The following is a 16,974-nucleotide window of genomic DNA, read 5'->3' as shown; positions in this document are numbered from 1 at the left end:
GTAGCTAGCTTATGCAGTTGGGGTGTCTCGTGAAAGGTTAGTGAGTCTGCTGTAATTATAATGTCTTTTCATGTTGATTCTTGTTAGCTGATGACAGGCGGAGGTGAGCAAGAAGAACTCGCATACAAAGTAATTTACTACATGTTTAAAGGAATTTATAAGCATGCTAGGAACGCTCATAAAATAAATGTCTTCACAAAGATTGGCCTTCGCCAAATCCCTAGGTCACGGAACTCAGTGATGTGATCTAAGCATACACAATGTAAGGTCAGTCAGACGGTTCGACATCGCCATAAGGCTCAGCCTACACCGATTCACTACTGGTGTCTAAAGTATGGGGAGAGTATTTATCACCATTCATGCCTTTGAGGGAGAAAAGTTGGCATCCCAAAACAAAAGGCAAAACGTCCCTGTGGACAGTAGAGAAACAAGGCTCATTGTTGCCAGCAACGCGAGGATGAAAGACAATGAAGCCCCAACAGATTTGCTGAAAAGTAGAAGCGCACCTCTCTAATCAATATGGAAACTTCTAGGCATGGCAGGCGGTACAGAAATGGGGGGCAGGTCTCTCTCCATTCTCCCCCCGGAACAGTTGCAATGCCCAACTCACTCTCACACCTGAGGTTACTTGCAGGTTCCTAAACACACTTGGATAATAGCCCTTTCAATGCACACATTTTTGGTAGAGCTTCCAAGAAGCTATCTTATAGGTCGCAAGATACTCCTTGGTGTTGCATTCCCAATGCATTCCCTTTTGAAAGAGAGAGGTTTCATGTGTCGCCACACCAGCATATTGAAGCTACAAAACAACTTCAATACACTTGGTCAATGCAGTTGGTCAATGCAGTCTCTTGTAATCGTGACAACGCCAGCACAGGCCCTCCGACATGTCACAGAAGCACAATTCTGGTAGCAAGTATTGCTTTGGCAGCTGCAGCCTTACCGACTGTTGACATGCAACAGGAAAATTGATGTGAAGTCACTTTGCCACTAGAATTTTGGCAACAATGGCTCACCACATCATGTTGCCTTTCATCGTTTCTTGCATCTTGTCCAAATTAAAAAATAAAATTTGTCACTTATAGGCTAAAATTATGCTTGTTAACATCAATGTGAGGCATGACCTTTACATCCGCATTGTAATCTCGTTGCACATTTTCAACATAGACTTTCATACAATTACTAGAAGGTACTGCTAAAAATGAAGCAGGTCACTGACCAAGGTCAAAATAAACAATGATGTGTCGAGATCTGTACAAGTTCCTTGTTCACAATGGAATGTCGGCTAAGCACAAGGTTCTTAAAGGGACACTAAAGCGAAACAATAAATCAGTTTAGACTAATGAAGCATTGTTTGAAAACCCTGCAGGCAGTCATTTAAAAAAATTGTTTGATTATTAGATGAGAAAATGAAGGTCCAAGTATCAGTATTTGAATTTCACGCCGAAACCCCAGCGCCGGTACGTCAGCGTGACGTCAGGGATTCCAAAGTATGTTTCGCATTTGGGCCGCGTTGGCTGAATAAAGGTTCCCGAAACTTGCCATGTTTAATATTTGGTTCCTTTAAAACACAATGTAGTCAATCTGTACCGCTATATATAATTAGTAGGCCCTAGAAGATGGCATCAAAATCCAAGACGTCATAGTCACCAGGTGCAGGAACTTAAGTAGGCGTTGCCACCCGTATTTCGTTCTTGTGCTTTTTCTGGCTTACCAAACGTCTTATCGTTGTAAGAGTGGTGTTTTTGGTGTTGTAGAACGGTAATTTACTGATGCAGAAGAAATCATTTTTCACTTTAGTGTCCCTTTAAATATGGATTCGAACATTGGGATTCGACAGTTCTTGAGCGCGTCTATGCGACTAGCAGCCTTCAAGACGCACCTGCTTTTCAACCTAACGTGTAAGTCTACAGCTCATCCCCAAATCATTGCGGCTAAACCACCCTGTGAAATCGGCGTTCAGCCATGAAGTGATTTCGAGAGTGGAACGGCAGCTTCTTCAAGTATGCATAGAAGTCTGCAAGTGCACCATGAAGAACCTCGAGACTCAGTTTTTTTTCACTACAAGACAGTTGGAATTTATCATGATAGAAGGCGTCCTTGAAATACAACTTGTTGCGAACCAGGAAATGCAACAAAGAATGGAAAAGCAGGAGGCATCACAAGAGAGGAGGCTGTACGCCTTGCTGGAAAAAGGCCTGAAACGCACGGCACCTAACTTCGAGCTTAGGAACATGTCTTAATACAAGCTAACCGCTGCGGAAAACAAAGTTCCAAGTCATGGTCTTAAATTCAAACAGGGAAAGCGACCTGACATCCGGAAGGTTGCATGTGCTGTCGAAGGCGCAATTTGCTTGCTTGAAAAAGATGTGCAAGACGAAGTCCACATGAGAGCAACAGGAATACTCAAGGATTTGCAAATCTGGCAAGTTGCAAGTTCTCTCAGAAGACGAGTGAAAAGCGGTCAAGTCCTTACACCAAAACAAGAAATCGCCATTTTACCTGCCGACAAAGGTAATGTCACAGTTGTGCTCCAGCGTTCGGTGTACCAGTCGAAAATGGAGATGATACTTGGGGAGAGGATGACGTATGCCAAGATGGACAGGGATCCGACCCCGAAAGTTCAAACAGGCTTGCAAAAGCTGCTATCTGATATTTTCCTAGGACTTCTGTGGTCATGGAAGAACCAACTGCTTTGTACCAATGGTTCTGCTCCAGCCATCTACGGCTTGCCGAAAATCCACAAAAGTGGGATGCCTCTCAGGCACATAGTTGATTTCACAAGGTCGCTCCTGTTCCGCCTTTCAAGGTATCTTCACGACAGCTTGGCTCACCTCGCAGGCAAGATGGAAAATCGCCTCCGGAACACAAGTGACTTCAACAAGGTGAAGGGTATCACTGTGGATGAAGATGAAGTACTCGTATCATTCAACATGTGCTCACTTTTCACAAGTGTTCCAGTTCATCTTGCCGTCGAAACTTCTAGACGCTTGCTTCACAAAGACCTGACACTAGAGGATCGCATGCAGTTGGACATCACTGAGCTGTGCGCCTTATTACAATTTTGCTTGTCCTACACGTACTTCTCATACAATGGCGCATTCTACAGGCAAGCTTTTGGTACTGCAATGCGAGCATCCATTTCAGTCACGACTGCAAATCTGATTATGGAAGAACTTGAATCCAAGGCCTTGGAGTCATTTCAACCTAGACCCAAGGTGTTCTTGAGATACTTCGACGATTGCTTCTGCGTCATAGACAAGAATGTTCAACATGTCCTGAAATGCCTAAATAGTGTTGAGCCTTCCATTAAATTTACTGTGGGAGAAAGACGGTTGCCCCCCTCCCTTGGACGCACTAGTAAAGCATGCTCCCACCAGCCTCGCCTTCAACGTGTACTGAAAGCCAAACCACTCACATAGATATCTCAGTTTCAAGTCAGTTCACATGACAGCCCATGAACGCTCAGTGGTTTCTTCGTTGGTTCAACGGGCCTTCTGTACCTGTTCTGATGCAAGCAGCCTGCACAAGGAGTTTCAGATCACTGAAGAGGACCTAATGAGGAATGAGTACCCAAGCATTTTATTCGGAGGACAACCAAGTTCCTGACGAATAATCAGCAGACAGGCAGGCAAGCCATGGACGCTTCAGCATAGAGACAGAAACGCGCTGCTGTCCCATATATTCGAGGTGTGAGAGAAGCCCCCTAGATTGGTATCTTTAAGAAACGCAATGTACAAATCGTACATGTGCCAGCAAGCAAGCCTAAAGGTGACTTGATGAACGTGAAGGATCCTCTCCCTCGGGCATGTTTTCCTGGCCTGGTATAAAAGATTCCATGAGCAGATTGTGAATCGGTGTATATTGGCAAAAGCGGAAATTTCTGCAGGCGTCTCAAGGAGTACAAGAATGATGTTGCTAAAGACCACACAGTGACAAATGCCCTTACAGAGCATGCCGAGATGGGTCACGAGATAAACTGGGACAATGCACGTATGGTGGTCGCAGAGAGTAATTTGACAACAAGGCTCAATCTCGAATTCCTAATAATTCAAACGACAAATAACACCATCAATAGATCATCTCGTACTCTAAACCATGTGTACTCCCAGACCTTGCGTCATGTGCTCAACCCTACTTAAGAACCTTGCGGTTAGCTGACATTCCATTGTGAACAAGGTATCCGTACAGATCCCGAAACATTTTATTTTGACCTTGGTCAGTGACCTGCTTCATTTTCAACAATGCTTTTACCTGACCAGATAGTATTCCATCGAACTATTGACTAGAAGGTACTGTGACACTAGTGTCTATGGGAGCTGCAAGCAGGGTGGTGTAGCCAGTGTGGGAATGATGGTTAATACCTACATGGATTTGCCTAAACACTGTCCTCTTGGCATTAAACGGCTTTGTGACTTTGCGAAGTGATCATTTTCAAGAAAGTACTGCATTACAAATCATTAAATAAACATTTGCTAAACTTGTTCGATGGCAGGATTAGAACACAGGACTTCTAGAACAAGCCTGATGTTGAAATCATTGCACCACAGATGCATGGACAAGTGGAACCACTGCAATTAGCAGCAATTATGCATGTTTGCAGTCTTACTGCCTCCTGCATTAAAAAAAAATCAGATTGCTTTGAAATTTTAACCAGTGAAGGCAGATAAAGTAATAAACAAAGCCACAGGCACGAAGATGAGACAAATCTATGTACTAACCATCAATCCCATGTTGGCTGAACACAGCACCAGAGTTCCCTCTAGTAATTATTGTGGGAAACTATAGTGTTCAAGAATTGTTGGTTCCATGTTAATAATTAGTAAGCATGGCTACAAATAAATCATTCAATGCAATTTCTGAATGAAACGTATTAGTTGCCTCTTGTAACAGCAGAAATTCTATTGATACAATTATATTAAAATATGCCAAAATGTGATTAATTCTGAAACTGCAACTTTGCAATTCTGGTGCTACATTGGCTATGGATATGTTGCATTACCAGATCACGACTCTTAAACAAACATGACTGCTTGGCTTTCATATATTTTATTTGAGGTGTGTTATGAATGCCAAAAAGAGGAAATGAAGGGACACGAAACAGTAAGTTCATGATTTCTGTCTTGTGTATTTCACACCTTTTTAACGGTAGACTGAGAACAACATGCAACAACAATTTGTCCTTTCTCCACACTCGCAGCACTCCACAGCCTATCTGGAATGATAGCACACTCTTGTGTTTATCTTTTGCACAGGTTCCATTGTACAGCAGCTTGTCCAAAACTTTGAACTAGTTTGCACATATGCTATAAGTAACACAGTCATTCTCTTTGTGAAGGGAAAAAAACAAAACAATGAAGCTTGCAGAAGATGGTCTGTTCATGTTAAGACACACTGCTCCGCCTACAGTTCAATCCAGAATCTAGCTTTATGACAAGAATAACATACAAATGTACTTTTGGAGCTTATATATATAAAAGTTCAGGTTCAAATATTACATAAATATTGTAGAAAGCAAGTTTACCATTACTTTATAAATTTACAAATGAGAGAAGCATAGTGGCAAATGGACATAACACTTTTAAAGCTATGGTTATTGTTGGAAATGAAACAAATGCATGCGCAACAGGTAAAACAAAAACATTTGTTTGCAAAATGACAATAGTATGCAGATCACAGAAGAGTACAAGAACCTAGGAGTATGTGAACAAAGATCTACAATTTCATGCAACTTGCACCCAGCCATAAAGTTATGTACAAACAACCTTGCACTTTCATACAGTTGGAAAAGAATGTTATGCATGTATGTATATATGTTTATATGTAGGCTGCGCTGAAACAATTTGCAAATTATAACTTTCATTTCAAGTTGAGCCCTTGGCAGTATGCAAACAAAAATGTGTATGTCATTACGTATATAATGCAATGACAGAAAATGTATGTGTGGTGCTAGGCTGCTAAGACATAATCATTCAGAATTCCTACCACATCTTTTAACATCTTAATGTAACAGACACATTCAGCATTTTTACACCAGACAGCATTACTGGTGGCCTCGGAAAAGCATCACTTAAGCAGTGTCCATCATTTATACTATGTACAAGCTGATATGGTGTGGAAAAATTATGATCTAATACTGGTGAGTTAATTTTTGGTAAAACAAATGAAAGCATCAGTAGCAGTGAATATTGTAGCATACACAGTTTACTGCAGTCTAAAACACAACTGCTTCACTAAAGAAAGCAGATGCCTTCACTAGACATTTTCTTTTTTTTTTTTTGTCTCAAGTCAGCTACCTACTTTCAGCAAATTGTTCATCCTTTTCAGCATGCCTATAGCTAAAACAAGTAACATGACTCTTCAGCACAACTTTGTTCAAAGTAAAATTAGCAATTCCATGATTCACAAAATTCACGCTGATCATTTGGTCACCACTGGCTCTATAGACTCAATAAATATACAGGGAAGGTTGATAAACAATGGCAACAATGCAGCACATACTCTCTGCAGCTGAGCATGCCATGATGCTTCACAATTGCCTAAAACATCTGCACAAGAAGTCTGTACATTTAGTTAAAATACAAAATAAGGAAAGAACAGTCTGTAAAGATGACAAAATGCCTGACCATCATCACATCGCACAGCACAAGCAGTTGCCAGCTTGCCAAATGGCTCAATGCACGGAATGCAAGAATGGGAGTCTGGTGAGGTTGCCACAGGCAACGCACTCGGTCATGTGCATGCTCCCTTGTGGCAGTGGCCGCTTTGCAGGCATATAAGTCAACTTGCTGGCTGAAATGCCCTGGTGGCAGAAGACTGCCTGGCAAGAACTGCGTGTGCAGAACAACACATTTACACTGAATGACCCCGCCCTGAGCTCTGCTTTGAAGGCATACAAAACGCCATGACACACAAGTCCGGGCAAAAGCAAGCCAAAAAATTATGGGTAGTGGCAGGTAATTGATGCCAGGCGTCCCCACCTCTTCCCGCTACTCCAACAGGCCTGACTTGGCAGTCTTCTGAAAAACCGCTTTTTACACACATGAGCACTTTTTATGACTTTTATGAGTTATTTAATATATATATATATATATATGTATGTATATATATCAATTTCCAAACATTGTGACAAAGGTTTCTAGTCATTCTCACTACAGATTTCATCGCAAAAAGTGACTAAGTGGCATGCGATGATGGTGACATGTATGCAAGCACTAACACTATGTGCTGCATACTGCCAGCTTCTTCCGCATCAAAGAAAAAAAGAAAAAGAAAGTTCTTTAGGGGAAGAAGCACTTGCTGTCAAAGCTGAACACAGTACTGATTGGTAACAGCTATTCCTGACACTCTTTCAACAATTATGCAGTTACTGAGAAAGCAAACGAGAACAGAGGGGTAGGGGATGAGAAGCATTTTTACACAATGTAATGGCCCCGACCTGTCAGTGTGTCTGCAACACCAAAGCCTACAATACTTCCAGTTCATCTCTCTGCAGTTAGCAATTCCTGCTGTGCCCAGCACTAATGTGCCGTACTTCCTGTGCACCTGTGTATGCTATGTTTTTTCTTAAGAGCTGAACAAAATTAAGCAAGAGGGTGCCATACATCAAGAGGAACGAAGTTAAGCAAGAGGATGCCATACATCGACAGCTACATTTAGACTGCTACCAGCATAGGTGCAGATAGGAAGAAACAAAGAATGGTTGCCTCCATGTGACAATGTAAAAGGAACGAGTACCAATAACAACACAGAAACAGTAGGTTGCCAAGGAGCAAGCGAGAAGAGCAGATAATTTCCTGTTTGTGAACGCTGTGACGAGGTTTACCGTCATGTACTTCAAACAATGTTCGCCTTCCTTCCCGGTACTTCCACGTGCAACAACTTGAAGAGAGACATCTGGAGGACAAACAAACCAGTTGTCTGGCTCATTCCTTCTTTTCTGCATTCATGCTGTAAGCATACAGAAGCAATGACGGAAGCTTATACAAATTAGAAAACAGTCGCTCAACACATTAGGCTTTGCAGATGGTGTTGACAGACATGTTGTAGCAGGAGACATGTTCTGGACGACTGGCAGGACCCAAGGGAAGGCTCACATGTTGTAGGCCACATAGATGGGGTCCAGCTGGTCGGCCAGGAAGCCGTCACGCAAATGCATGCGCTGCTTCTCACCACGTGAGTTGATGGGCACTACACCAGGGTCCACCACGACTACCACGCCCACAACAAGCTGGTGTTCCTCTAGTACCACTGATGTCACCAGTGGCACAAGGTCCAGTGCCTCGCTCTCATTGCCATCCAGCTCCACAACCACCACCAGCAAGTTGGTCCACGTAAAGACAGCACTGCACCAGTATGAAATGCTCACACTCGGCATCGCACAAACAAGACATGCTCTCTAAAGATTCATGCAGAAATATACTGAACCGACACTCCGAGAGTTGCATGCACTCATTTATTTTTTTTTTATGAACAGCAGTAGTTTTCCACTCATTCCAAACATACATAAACTTATTTTGGCACTGTAAATATGTTCCAACCACTCTCAGTAGAGGAATATCATTAATTTGAACTTGCATAATTGGAACTGATGGATAATTAGAAGTGGTTCTCGAGTCTTGTTACAGCCACGTGCATTTTGACAGTGAAGCACTTTTGGTAATTCAAGCACATGAACCTGTATTATAAATTATTCGGGAAAGATTCTTCACTGGGTGCCTACAGCTTATTGCAGAGATCTGATGGCTGATGCAAATTTGAAGTGCTGCACTTTGCTATTGAATGCTCCAGCATATGCAGTAGCACATTTTCTTTGTGCTGCCATATACACACCAGAGAGAGAGCGATGGACTATCAGCTTTGCTATTACACTCAGCAATAACTATATGCAGCACTGAAGATGCACGAGATTGCCCAGTATTTCTGATTACCTCACAGGGTTTGCTTTTTCCACCTACACTGATGAGAAAGCAAACATTTTAGCAAAAAGTTCTGTAACATTTTTGTTGCTTTCATACTGTAACAAGTGAAATGAAAAATAAAGAGCAATTAAACAAATATTCATGTGATTTTCTTTTGGCTTTTGAGACAAACTTCACTTTTTGAATGTCCCACTTCTGGCATGTTGCTTATGTGACTATGCATTCCTACTTTGCTAACAAATGCTCATAATCTAGATTTAAAAGTGAAGGCATATAAGTGCTCAAACTTTGTGGCAAGGCAAAGTTAATGAAAGCAAAAACTTTCCGCACAATTTATCTGTCCCGAGCGAACTCACAGCTTATGAATCGCAGTGAATTTAAAATTACATAAAGGAATTGGGAGCCATCATTTTTTCTCAGCCTATAAGCTATGCGTACACACTCCATTCCTCTATACGTATTTGGTCTTGAGGTAGAAACATAAGTAGTCGAGTATACAATAAAAACAAAATAAAATTACATTCTGACATATTGCCTTAAACACAACCATCAAATCTGGGAGTTGCATCGGTGATGGATTTTGAATTGTGGCAGCATGTGCAAGTATCTTGTAGCTCGACTCTTTTTACTTTACCCTGTGTAACCCCAGAGTTCATGTGGTGAACATGATGCTGGGTATCGAGCTATCTGTGGAGGTCCAGACAGTCATTGTATTCAATTTGATGCAATACTGCCACCATATAATTTTTTTTTATTCAAAACTTCAAATACTTGCACACCCCTCAAATAAGCATAACTTTACCATGAGTGAGAGCTTTGTTATGGCAACCACAGTGTAGTTTATGTGACGTGTTCCTGCATTCATGGTGCAGACAAATGGGTAATGTTGCTGTTCGCAGAGAAGCGGCTCATCTGATCAGCAGTACTAACATTGCCAAGTGTAGCCACTGTGGTCACACACACTTTTGCGTTATTTTCCACAATCATGTTTTGGGCATGGGTGTCCCATTCATTCCTGACCAATGGACTGCATGCCTGTGCAGTTTGCTACTTCTTTCCATTGTGACATCAAATATTTCATTTTGTTAATGTGCAACTTATATACCACAATGCTGTTGTGGTATTGTGTAGTCAATAACTGTGTGGCAAGCCCTCAGCTAGCACATGGTCAGGCACATATTAATACACCTGCCATGCATTGCATAAAGAGAGTGCCCTAACATTGCATCAAGAAGGCTCTCATTAGTTAAACCTTTGCTTTATTCAAACAAACTATTAGTTGCCATGAAGTTCTACTTGACAAGGTCCAGAAAAAAGTTCACAGCTTCACTTCATTCAATTCTTCCAACATTCAACCAAACTCTGCAGTCTTATACACAAGCGGTTTGCACATTTAATTTGCATGTTTAGGTGCTGTCAATGGTTCCTCAGTTTACAGCAACAACCATCAACCTTAAAAATAACACGCTGAACCATAAACACTGGTAGTGTTTATGAGGTGGCACTGTATTGATTATTCTCATCCAATTTTCACAAATTGTCTGAAACATCCAGATTCCTGGTGAAGTATTGTTTAAGCATGTTCATTAACAACAGTGTAGCCAAGAGGACTGTTACATATTTAGAGTTATTTTGGCCATTAGAACATAAAATGAATGGAATCCAGCTGCATAGATTGCTTCAATGAACCCTGGTTTGAGTGTACAGCAGGCAACTTGAGATTGACTACAAGTTGTAGTGGTAGCTGCCTTGTGCTTTAGCTCGCAGCTATGAGATGGTGCTGAGAGCAAAGGGGTGGCACCTTTGAACATGTATATATTTAACCGGCAGGCAGCAATAAAGGTTCTTGTTTTGGGCAGTAGTCACTCGTGTCATCACTCGGTGCCCCCGAATATGGTGTCAGAAGTGGGATACATTTAATGCAGTGGCTATGAATGTGGCAGCTGGTGCAAAAATCGGGAATTCGAAGGTCAACATCTTGCATGTCGGAGCAATTGGACTTCAGCCCCGGTTACTGTAAACCTTCACATGCCTGGGGGAGTGGCCAATATGGATAGCGACATACAAAGACTATATATGCCTTCACTGTCGGTCTCTACACAGCCACCGACGAGGTGCAGGTTCGCTTGCTTTTGTATTGTATGGGGCCTCAAACACGCAGCACCCTGTCATCAATGGGAGCGTCAACTCCAGAAACCCTCTTGTTTTCGGATATCGAGGCCAAGCTAGCGTCGCATTTTGTCCACCTAGTCAACAAAATTTATGAAAGCCGCTGATTTCATTGCCAAATACAACGGCAAGGGGAGCCAGTCGATGAATCTCTTACGGCACTTCGTAATCTTGTCAAACTTTATGGGTACAGGAATCCTAAAATGGAAGACCGCCTTCTTCGCGACAAGTTTGTCATGGGATTGTGAGACGAAAAGCTATTTGACCAGTTGTACTGATGCATGGAACTTCCGGCGGAGGAAGCGCCGTGCCAAGCACATGTGCACGAGGAAGTCGAAAAAGAGCATCTCTCTAGAAGAGTTAACTGCTGGGCTAGTTGGTAATCTTGCATATTGAAAAGATTTTGCGCCAAAAAAACAACACATACAAGAAAGACGACGACACCACGGGCGTCTCTCCCATGCAATCTTCCGCGAGAGTGCAGCTTTTGACAGCTTAACTGTCGACGTAGTGCAACGCAAGAAGATAGCACCAAGTGCACTATCATGCTGTAGCTAATTGGCGCAGCCAACTCGGTCAACTTGCAATTACTGTGGTCATTATTTCCAACCATGGAGCGAATGTCCCACATGTAAGACTACATGTAATTTTTGGAAGAAGCAAAGTCGCTTCACTAATGTTTACAAGGCCAAGCAGCGAAAAGAACTGTTGGGTTTGTTGAACTTCATGCGCTCAGGTACGCATCAGGAAAGGTACACCGATGTGCGCATAAATGACCACCTTGCACAGTTCAAAACAGACTCGGAAGCAGAAGTAACAGTAGTTTCACCTTCTTTCCCAGGATTGCCTCACCTGCTGGATGAAGTGAAATCTGAGGTATGCGGTCCTGGAAATCTAAGGTTATGTGTGCTGAGAACTTTCACTGCCACTTTGCACTGGCGTAACAGGGTGACTGCGCAGACACTTTATGTTGTCAAGAATGAGATGGCACATCTTCTGGGACTACTGGTAATCGAAAACTTAGGCTTCGTTCAATTCTTGAACTCAATCGAGAGCATTCCATCAACCCAGGCCAAAATCTTTCGTAGACTGAGGGAAGAATATACTGGAGGAATACTGCATCCGCCTTTTTCCTGATGCTAGTCCTTTTTCACTGAGTGTTTCAAAGCAAAGAGCCCTCCCTCTGCTCGAGCATGCGAAAAAGAAACTGGATGACATGAAAACCCAAGGGCTCACCCGAAAAGTCGACACGCCAACTGCATGGTATTCACGCCTTGTCGTGCCGAAGCCGTCAGGCGGGTGCAGGCTCTGTGTCGACTAGATGAAGCTTAACAAGGTCATCAAGCGGAAACGCTACATTCTGCCAACAGCTGAAGACATCTTAGGCTAGCTTGGTGGGGCACGAGTCTTTTCCATGCTCAATGCAAGATCCAGCTTCCATCAAATCAAACTATGTTGTCAAACCGAAAAACTGACAATGTGCAATGTTCATGACAACGTTCGTTTCGGCCGCTACTGCTACAGACATCTTCCTTTCGGCATCGCAACAGCACCCGAATATTTCCAGCTAGAAGGCCCTGCCAGAGTCATAAATATGATAGACAATATACTAGTTTTTGGTAGGGACCACCAAGAGCATGACCAACACCTAGCTGGCATCCTGGCTCACCTAAATCAAGCAGGGGTCACTCTCAACGAAAAGAAATGTCAGTTCCAAGCACCTTCAGTCAAGTTCCTAGGAGCCATCGTGAGTGTGCAGGGAATTTCCCCAGATTCAGATAAGGTCAAGGCTATCTTGGACCTTCCACCACCAGTCGATGTCAGTGATGTTCGCAGATTGCTTGGAATGGCCAACCATAAGGCCCATTTCACTCCTAACTTGTCTGACGTCTATGGCCCCATTCATTCACTCTTAAGAACAACGCCTGGAATTGTGGTCACAGCCAAGAGTAAAGTTTCGCCCGCATCAAGTCACTACTCAGCTGCAATACATGTGTGGCAAAGTACCACCCATGCTACCCAACTATACTATCGGCTGATTCAAGCTCTCAGGGCTTGGGAGCCGTCTTGCTCTGGAACCAACCTTCAGGAATCTGACCTGCTGTGGCCTATGTTTCTAGATCTCTCACTCCCACAGAGGGACGCTACAGCCAAACAGAAAAGGAGTCTCTGGCTGTCACGTGGGCCTTGTCTAGGTTCAACCAGTACATTCATGGTCTAAGGTTTGCAGTCGAATTGAATCATCTTCCACTTGTAGCCCTCTTTTCGAGCAAGGACCTCAAAGCCTTGCCACCTCGAATACAGCGAATGCAGATCAAGCTGATGCGCTATCAGTATACCATCAAATATGCATCTGGGAAACTCTTAGCTATGGCAGATACACTATCATGAGCACCCTGTGACTTGCGACCCTCGAAAGCCATTAACAGCTTGGAAATTTATGTAGGTGAAGTCCTTAAGTAATCTGGTTTCACTAGTGGCAAGTCAACTAAACGATGTCCTTCAACTTCAAGGTCAGGATGGACAGTGTTCCTCAGCTGTGACATATTGTGAGAGAGGCTGGCTATCCAAGAATAGCATACCAACCTACACAGCACCGTACTGGAAACATAGATAGATAGACTTAGTGTGTACGATGGCTTGCTTTTGTTGGATTGCCTTATTGTCATTCCATCTGCTCAGTGTCAGGACATCCTTACACTGCTGCATGAAGGGCATCAAGGGGTACAGTGCTGTCAAGAGCGCGTCCAAAAGTGAGTTTTGTGGTCAAATTGCAATCTGCATAATTGAACACCTTGTGGCACAAGTGTGTCATGCTTTCTGAGCCACTGATACTAACTCCCACACCAGAGAGGCCATGGAAATGCCTGGGAATCGACCTGTTCCAGTTTTAAGGACACAACTATGTATGTTCCATATGTTGATACTACTCGAGATTCCCTGAAGTAGTCGCACTGGGGACTACATCAGCACCAGTGGTCATTGCTGTGGTAAAGAGCTGTTATGCTCACTTTGGGATTCCAGACACCATATGGACAGACAACGGACCTCAGTTCATGTCCGAAGATTTTGCCGAGTTCGCTAAATCTTACAGATTCTGCCATGAGACAAGCAGCCCTCGTTGCCCTCAGAGTAATGGTGATGCAGAGCCGATGGTGTGGACCGTGAAAGACCTGCTTGAGGAAAGCTCCGATCCGTACCTGGCCCTTCTCACTTACCGAGATAAATGTGGAGTTATGGGCCTCTCTCCAGCACAATGACTTATGGAACAAAAACTGCAAACCAGCCTTCCTGGACTGCCAGAACGACATTTGCTGGCATTGCCAAGTAACGGAAAGTTCAGGGCACAGAATTCTATAATCGCCATCACGGTGCAAGCCCTCAGAGTCCTCTGAAACCAGGGGGCGATGTGTGGATCAAGGACATTCGTTGCAGCGGTCGTGTCCTCAACCCTGCTTGGTGACTTCGATCATATGTGGTTGAGACTCCTAGCAGTGTTCTGCAGAGGAATTGTCGCCATCTGGTACCTTTTAGGCCATAATATCCAGGGACAGGCAGCAGCCTTGTCATAAATGCCAGAAACGTTGCGACAAAGTTCTTCCTGTACGTCGCCTGTGCGACTTGTGGCCCCACCTCCTTTGCCTGAAATACAGGGACTGCCTGGGGAAGCAAGTTCGCCTCAACATTGTGAACTGAAGCAAACGTGATATGATCGTACAGTGAGACCACCGAGCAGGTTGAATTTTGCTATCTCGGGAAGGAAGATGTAGTGGTCACTGCCTTGCACTTGAGTTCACAGCAACAAGATGGCGCTGAGAGCAAGGGGGCAGCACCTTTGAACATGTATATATTTAACCTGCAGGCGGAAATAAATGTGCTTCTTGTTGTTTTGGACAATAGTGGCTCGTGTCATTATTCGGCACCCCCAAACACAAGTGGCACTGAGCCACACACTGATTCCCTGTTTAAATGATTCAGTAATACGTGTGCCGCTTTTGTTCTCATTTCCGGATGATGGTACACCATGCGCAGCCATTCCATTGATTCACTGTGACATTCATTCAGAAGTCATGCATAAGCACATTGGAGAAGAGGGGTGGGGGTTCCTTGTCACTTTGAAGGCTGGTGGTTCCCCGAAAGAAGTTTGGGATTGGAAACTCCCGGTCTACGAACTGGTTTATTTACAGTGTTCAAGAAATGTTGCAGGTTCCCTTAATACAACTTTCACAAGAGCATTTACCGTATTTACACGATTGTAAGTCGACCCCTTTTTTAAAATTTGAAAGTCTGAAGTTAGGGGTCGACTTACAATCGAAACCAAAACATGGCCCCGCCAAAAAAAGCCATACCAACGAGAGCTACAACGTAGTTACAATTTTATGTTTGCTCTATGGCCCTACCCATATCTTTTCGCTATCCCGCGTGTTTGTTCGCTTTTCGGAAGGGATTTTCAACATTTTTGAGAGTCTTACAGTGCATGCAACACTCATGGGGGGGTGTCGATAGTTGATAAAAGCGCCGCTGTTCTTATTTGCGGCGGCACCCTCAGAACGGCGGCGCTTGCGGGGAGTATCGGTAGTTCATGGAAGAGCAGACACCGCTCGCGGGTTTCTCTTTCTCGGTTTAAAGGCATTGGTATTGGTTTGACTAACTTCTTGACGCGCTCCACTTCGGCTACGTGCTACTTCTACGCTTCCCCAGTCGTCATGAGTGCTGTAGGCCCACTAATCTTTCGGCACTCGTTCACAGCAGCGTTCAAGAGGGCTGCCATCCTTTACGCTGAAGAAACAAATCACTGCGGAGTGGGCCGCAATTTCGATGTTTCTAAATGGGTGGTGCGAGAGTGGCGACTGCAGCGAAGTGAAATTTTCACCTGTGTGACGGCAAGTGAGAAATTTCCCACGTGCCGAAGTATGGATGCTTTCCGGAGCTGTAGGCTAAGCTTGCGGCGTACGTCGCTGAAATGCATGATCGGTCCCTGCCAGTGAAAACGTGGTCATGAAATAAGCCCGGACCTCCGCCTTAATTTTAAGGTTCTGCCCCGCCGTGAGTACAACGAGTGGCTGGCGGCAGAAGACTGTGAAATTACGCCAACCGGACCTGTCAAAAGAGCCTCCCTGACGGCTGCGTGTGGTTGGGTGCATTTGGCGTGGGCTGCTGTTCTGCAAGATGTCCTGGTGCGGTCGTTTGCCAAATTTGAAATTTCGCTGGACCACGACGCGCTGTGGGACCGCAGCAACGATGACGATGGCAGCACTAGTGAAGACGAGTAGTCCAATGACCATGTCAGCTACTAATAAATTTTCGTTATCGAATGCGCCCTCGGGTTTTTTTTTTTTTTCCGGTCAAGCGATATGGGGGGGTCGACTTACATTCGAGTCGACTTACAATCGTGTAAATACGGTATATAAAGCATATCACACTTTGACCAGTGTTGGCAAAAATTTTGGAACTGGCACAAATAGTAAGGTCAACTCACCACTCAGAGATCTTCTTGTGGCAGCGCAGCACACTGTTTTCAACGTCAATAGGATGGTACCGCATTCCCCGAAGCATCATAGTTTCATCTAGGGCCCCAACAACAAACACTGCATCATGCAGCTCTGGGCCATCTCCATTTGATGCAGCATCTGGTTCAGTCTCATCTGTAAAGCACATGAAATGAAACCCCAAGTGACTCTCAAGCATTACTTTCAGATTAGCAATTCATAAAATGAGATCAAAGAAAGGATGTGCACAGTCCCACTCTAAATTGTATACTTTGCAGGCAGGTTAAAAGATGCACAAGTTTCAAAACTTTGGTCTGCTGTGCTCATAGAAATTGAAGGAAAGTGGGCAGCACTGCTACTTATGTTTTACATTAGTTATCAATATACTGAACGAT

The 16,974-nt window shown here is 43.8% G+C and overlaps 1 protein-coding gene across 4 annotated transcripts in view; it reads right to left on the bottom strand.

Moving 5' to 3' along the window:
- Positions 1–5,108: 5,108 nt before the first annotated feature.
- DIP2 (disco-interacting protein 2) overlaps positions 5,109–16,974 on the bottom strand; it is a 199,222-nt gene continuing 187,356 nt past the window's right edge. For all 4 annotated transcript variants that reach the window (XM_075677225.1, XM_075677224.1, XM_075677227.1 and 1 more), the window contains 2 exons: positions 16,570–16,735; positions 5,109–8,345 (listed from right to left, as the gene is read on the bottom strand). In XM_075677225.1, coding sequence (XP_075533340.1) covers positions 8,093–8,345; positions 16,570–16,735 — 419 coding nt within the window. In that variant the 3' untranslated portion in view covers positions 5,109–8,092. The remainder of the gene's footprint in view (positions 8,346–16,569; positions 16,736–16,974) is intronic.

This window comes from Dermacentor variabilis, unplaced genomic scaffold, assembly GCF_050947875.1.
Source record: "Dermacentor variabilis isolate Ectoservices unplaced genomic scaffold, ASM5094787v1 scaffold_12, whole genome shotgun sequence".
NCBI lineage: Eukaryota > Metazoa > Arthropoda > Arachnida > Ixodida > Ixodidae > Dermacentor > Dermacentor variabilis.
The sequence above is the reverse complement of the archived record's forward strand: the minus strand, read 5'-3'. Positions and strand labels throughout refer to the sequence as shown.